This window comes from Leptonychotes weddellii, chromosome 6 (genome assembly GCF_054177405.1).
Source record: "Leptonychotes weddellii isolate Sample4059 chromosome 6, ASM5417740v2, whole genome shotgun sequence".
NCBI classification, from domain to species: Eukaryota; Metazoa; Chordata; class Mammalia; order Carnivora; family Phocidae; genus Leptonychotes; species Leptonychotes weddellii.
In genome coordinates, this window is record NC_138374.1 from 17,012,618 (window position 1) to 17,017,561 (window position 4,944).

General features: G+C 42.4%; 1 protein-coding gene across 1 annotated transcript; it reads left to right on the forward strand.

The window, feature by feature from the left end:
• The first annotated feature begins 3,507 nt into the window (after positions 1 to 3,507).
• On the forward strand, positions 3,508 to 4,938 carry LOC102729657 (BRO1 domain-containing protein BROX). The gene has a single exon (XM_081823552.1). The coding sequence runs from the start codon at positions 3,575 to 3,577 to the stop codon at positions 4,808 to 4,810; it is 1,236 nt and encodes a 411-aa protein (XP_081679678.1). The 5' UTR covers positions 3,508 to 3,574; the 3' UTR covers positions 4,811 to 4,938.
• Positions 4,939 to 4,944: the final 6 nt, after the last annotated feature.

The following is a 4,944-nucleotide window of genomic DNA, read 5'->3' on the forward strand; positions in this document are numbered from 1 at the left end:
CAAAAAGGAAAAAAAAAAAGTCATCCTCTTTTAGGATGAGAAGCTCTCAGATATCACCCAGGATATGCTCCTTGTATTACCAGTGGGAGAACTCCAGCTCAAAAGGATTGGAGACTTGGTCAGAACCACATAGAGGGTAGCAGGGCTAGGACTAGACCAGGCAGCGCCGGGTGCAGCACAGACCTAGTATGTGAGTCACAGAGGCCTCCCTCTGGTGGGGGATTACAATAAAGTTTCTACAGCCCATGGACAGGGCCAGACAAGACTCAAGTTCAGCCCCTAATGCCCTCCCAGCCAGCACACACCAACTGGACCACTGTGCTCGGCTGCCCTGCCTGGGTAGGAGGACGGACAGTGTTCCCTTGCCTTTCCTATGTGTGTCCAGTGGTCCTTCCTGTTCCCTGTTCAAGGCAAGGTTGCCTGTCTGTCCCCTTTTCTTGGCTCTGCCCTTGACCCACGGCTGAGTCCTAAGGATCAGCAGTCTGCTCAATCCTTAGGAAGCTTTCCCTCTTGTTTGACAAAGTGCTGTCCTCACAGCTCCTGGCCTCTGGCAGAATGGGCAGGGACTTCTCTTGGGGGCAGCCACTCTTTACCATCAAGAAATTCTAACTCGATGGGGCGCCTGGGTGGCTCAGTCGTTAAGCGTCTGCCTTCGGCTCAGGTCATGATCCCGGGGTCCTGGGATCGAGCCCCGTGTCGGGCTCCCTGCTCAGCGGGAAGCCTGCTTCTCCTTCTCCCGCTCCCCCTGCTTGTGTTCCCTCTCTCGCTGTGTCTCTCTCTGTCAAATAAATAAATAAATAATCTTAAAAAAAAAAAAAAGAAATTCTAACTCGAGCCCTGGGGCCTCACGGGGTCTCCCAAGAACAGAGTGGCCCTGATGTCCTAGATGTCATCGCTGGCACCTGCTTCTAAGTCAAGGACTAGAATGTCCGCGCTCAAAAGACCTGGTGCCCATTTGCCTTTCAGCCCAGCTCTGGATTAAAAATGTCCTTCCTGGCATGCCTCGTGCTTTGTGCTCCTCGGTACTCCTTATTCTGGAGTACAACGGAACTGCTCAACTAGATATGTAGAAAGTGGAAGTTCAGGTTTACTGAAAGCTCTTTATTACTGCTAATACAGGAAGAGGCAACACTGTTCCCCACCCGCTCTGGAACTTAGGACAACTTACCTAACTTCTAAATCTCAGTTTTCTTATCTGTAAAAAAATGAGGATAATGATGGGAGCCCCCCCCCCCCACCTCCAACCAGTCACTAGGAGAATTTGGTGAGAGAATACATACAAAATTGTGGGACAGTGCCTGGCATATGGTCAACATTCACTATGAGTTAGCTATTCTATATATCCTAATCTCCTTGTCCACGAAACAGGAATCTTAACACCTGTCTTCACCACCCCCTTTGATGGTTGTGGCTGACAAATAACTTCTAGAGCTGAGCCTGTTTCATCAAAGTGTGGAGCGCTGTGCAATCCCAGGGACATGAGTGTCACAGAGTCTTGGGTCATAGGGGCTCTTAGCACCAAGCAGCTCCCCCACTAGGACCGCTACCCCACATCAGAGATGAGGACTCTGAGCTGGTGGGCCAGTGTGTTGATGGGACATGCCCAAGATCACCAAGCTAATTAGTGACAGGACCTGTTTTAAAACCAGATTTGTCCAACTGTAAAGCCCATATTCTTAACCACTATTTCATAACACCTTTATGCCATCAGTCAAAAAATCAATTTTGCCATATATTACATGAAAAACATGTCAGTTATACTAAATGTCTATCAAATCGGAGTATATAAGGCAAATTTTTTCTTTTTCTTTAATATGCGAAATTTTTGGTTTTTGTTTTGTCTTACTTGATTTGTCGCTGTTTGACCTCTTTATTCTGAAATAGAGCATGAGTGAAAAGATGAGGATGGTGTGGGGGGATCCTTCCAGATCACAGAAGGCCCTCGTTGCTTAGACCTTCTGTGCCTGATGAATACCGCAGATGCTTTAATCAGGATTCTAAGACCCAGAGAGGCTGTGGCTCCGTATCTCCTTTGAGGAAGGGCTTGGTATTAAAGAATTCTTGTAGCCCGTTTGACCCAGTTGTCTTGTCCTGGTGGGTCAGAAGCTACTCTTTATCTTAAACTCTTCTTCCCTTAGTCCTGTCAGAGTGAACTGCCATCTCTCTCTATTGCATTCAGAGCCTGTCAGTCATTCTGGATTCAGACTTAAAGATCCTATTAATGAAAATGTTATTTTAAGAACTGGAATGAGGAGAATAACATATGCTTGCATTAATGGGAGAAAACAATAGCAACTGCTTCTGTATATTATGGTTGGGTCTCAGATTCAATGAACTCTGGAATGAGATGGAAAATACAATAAGCATGATTCTGAAAATTGAATAATCAGCATTCCATGTGGTTCCAACTGTAATGGATGGAAAAACATAAGCAAAATAGAAGGACTGTTTGCTCATAAGCTTTTCTGAGACTGTCACTCTGAAGGTGGACTTATCTCTTCGAACAATGGCCCATTGTACTGTGGGAGAGGCAATACAACTTCCATAGTTGAAGTCTCATATTTTAAGTTAAATTTTGAAAAAAAAAAAAAAATCCAGACACTTTTAAATTTATAGAATTAATCTTCTGTCTTTCCTCCAATAACAAGTAAATTAAACCTGCAAAATTATGTTCAGTATATTATTTTCAACTGTGTAATTATTGTTTAAAGATACATGTCTTCAATTTCTTCTGTTCCCTTTTGAAACTCAAGTCCATTTCAAATCTTTTGTTAATAAGCCATTTAGTTCTCGGAGAATGGTTTCTTTGTGTTGGTAATTAAGTGTTTTATTTACACAAAGGAAATAGCGAAATACAATCTCTTCCAAAAAGAACGTTCTAAAACATTCCACTGAATGCAAAAGCATGACCCTGCAGTGTCAGAATTTCTTCTGGTGATGCCAACAAAAATCCTTGAGCAATTTTACAAGGAACTAAAAAGAAAGCCTGATTCCTCTAAATGATATGGCCCTTTAGGTGTGATCGTCGAGGAAACATTGAAACAATTCAGTAGTAATTGTGTAGGTAAATACACAGCAACTATAAGTGTATTATTTGACACTTTAGCACTAGATCTTGCTACTATGGCATAAGTATGCTTCCTTGGCTGCAAATACCTTCAGGTCAAGGGTTTTTCTCTGCACATTTGATAGAGTTACGATGTGAACTTCTTCCTAAGGTGAAAAATGGACATTAGTTAATATTCCAACAAACATGTACAGGTCCCCCCTGACCATGTGACAGGCACTCTTTCAAGAGCTGCAGAAGTCTTCTAAGTCTGAGTAAGATGGAGCCCACCTTCACTGGTATCCAGTTTGGTCAGGGACGTATGGGCAATGGAGTGGCAGGAAATGCAAGGCATGTTTAGGAAAGAAGAAGTGAACTATATAAAATGATAATTATCATATTTATTATGTGCCAAGCATAGTGCTAAAAGTTTTATTTCCGGGTTGGGTGCTAAACAGGAAGTGGGCGCTCCAAACTCGGGGGTGGCTCCCAGTTTCCTTTTTTGTTTATAGGAAACAGCTGGAGAAAATGACACACTGGTTTCATAGGAATCCGTTAAAAGCCACAGCTCCTGTCGCTTTTAACTACTATGGTGTAGCCGCTGGCCCTGCTGCTTCAAAAATTTGCAGTGACTTGAGATCATCCAGAGCACGACTGCTTGAACTCTTCACTGATTTGAGCTGTAATCCAGAAATGATGAAGAATGCATCAGATTCCTATTTTTCACTTTTACAAGGTTTCATAAATTCATTGGATGAATCTACCCAAGAAAGCAAGTTACGATATATTCAAAATTTCAAATGGACTGATACATTACAAGGACAGGTTCCAAGTGCCCAGCAGGATGCTGTTTTTGAATTAATTTCCATGGGATTTAATGTAGCTTTATGGTATACCAAATATGCTTCAAGACTGGCTGGAAAAGAAAACATAACAGAAGATGAAGCAAAAGAAGTCCATCGAAGCCTAAAAACTGCAGCGGGGATTTTTAAACATTTAAAGGAAAGTCATATCCCAAAGCTTATTACACCTGCAGAAAAGGGGAGGGATTTAGAGGCACGACTACTAGAAGCTTATGTTGTCCAGTGTCAGGCTGAAGCTCAAGAAGTAACAATTGCTCAAGCAATTGAACTGAAACATGCTCCTGGACTAATGGCTGCACTGGCCTATGAAACTGCCAACTTCTATCAAAAAGCTGATCATACTTTATCCAGTTTGGAGCCTGCGTATTCTGCTAAATGGAGAAAATATCTTCACTTGAAAATGTGTTTCTACACAGCTTATGCTTACTGTTATCATGGTCAGACTTTGTTGGCTAGTGATAAATGTGGTGAAGCAATCAGGTCTCTCCAAGAAGCAGAAAAATTTTATGCAAAGGCAGAAGCATTGTGCAAAGAATATGGAGAAACCAAAGGACCCGGACCAACGGTCAAAACTTCAGGACACTTACTCTTTAGGAAACTTGGAAATCTTGTGAAGAATACCCTAGAGAAATGTCAGAGAGAAAATGGATTTATTTACTTTCAAAAAATTCCAACAGAAGCTCCACAACTGGAACTCAAAGCAAATTATGGTCTCGTAGAGCCTCTACCTTTTGAATTTCCTCCTACAAGTGTGCACTGGACACCAGACACGCTGGCCGCATTTGATCTCACCAAAAGACCCAAGGATGACAGTCCCAAACCCAAACCAGAAGAACTGGTGAAACCTGTGAAAGAACCAGATATCAAACCTCAGAAGGACACGGGGTGCTACATCTCCTAAAGTACATCGATAAAATGTGCACTTTGAATTTCTCTACTAGTAGATAAGATAAACCATGGAACTTCAGTTCGTATTTCTTGAAATGTTTCCTCTGAAGTCTGTAGAATGACTTAGTACATTCAGAGGGAATCTGC

Coding starts and splice junctions, on each gene's coding strand:
- LOC102729657 (XM_081823552.1), top strand. CDS start 3,575: ATGACACACTGGTTTCATAGGAATCCGTTAAAAGCCACAGCTCCTGTC.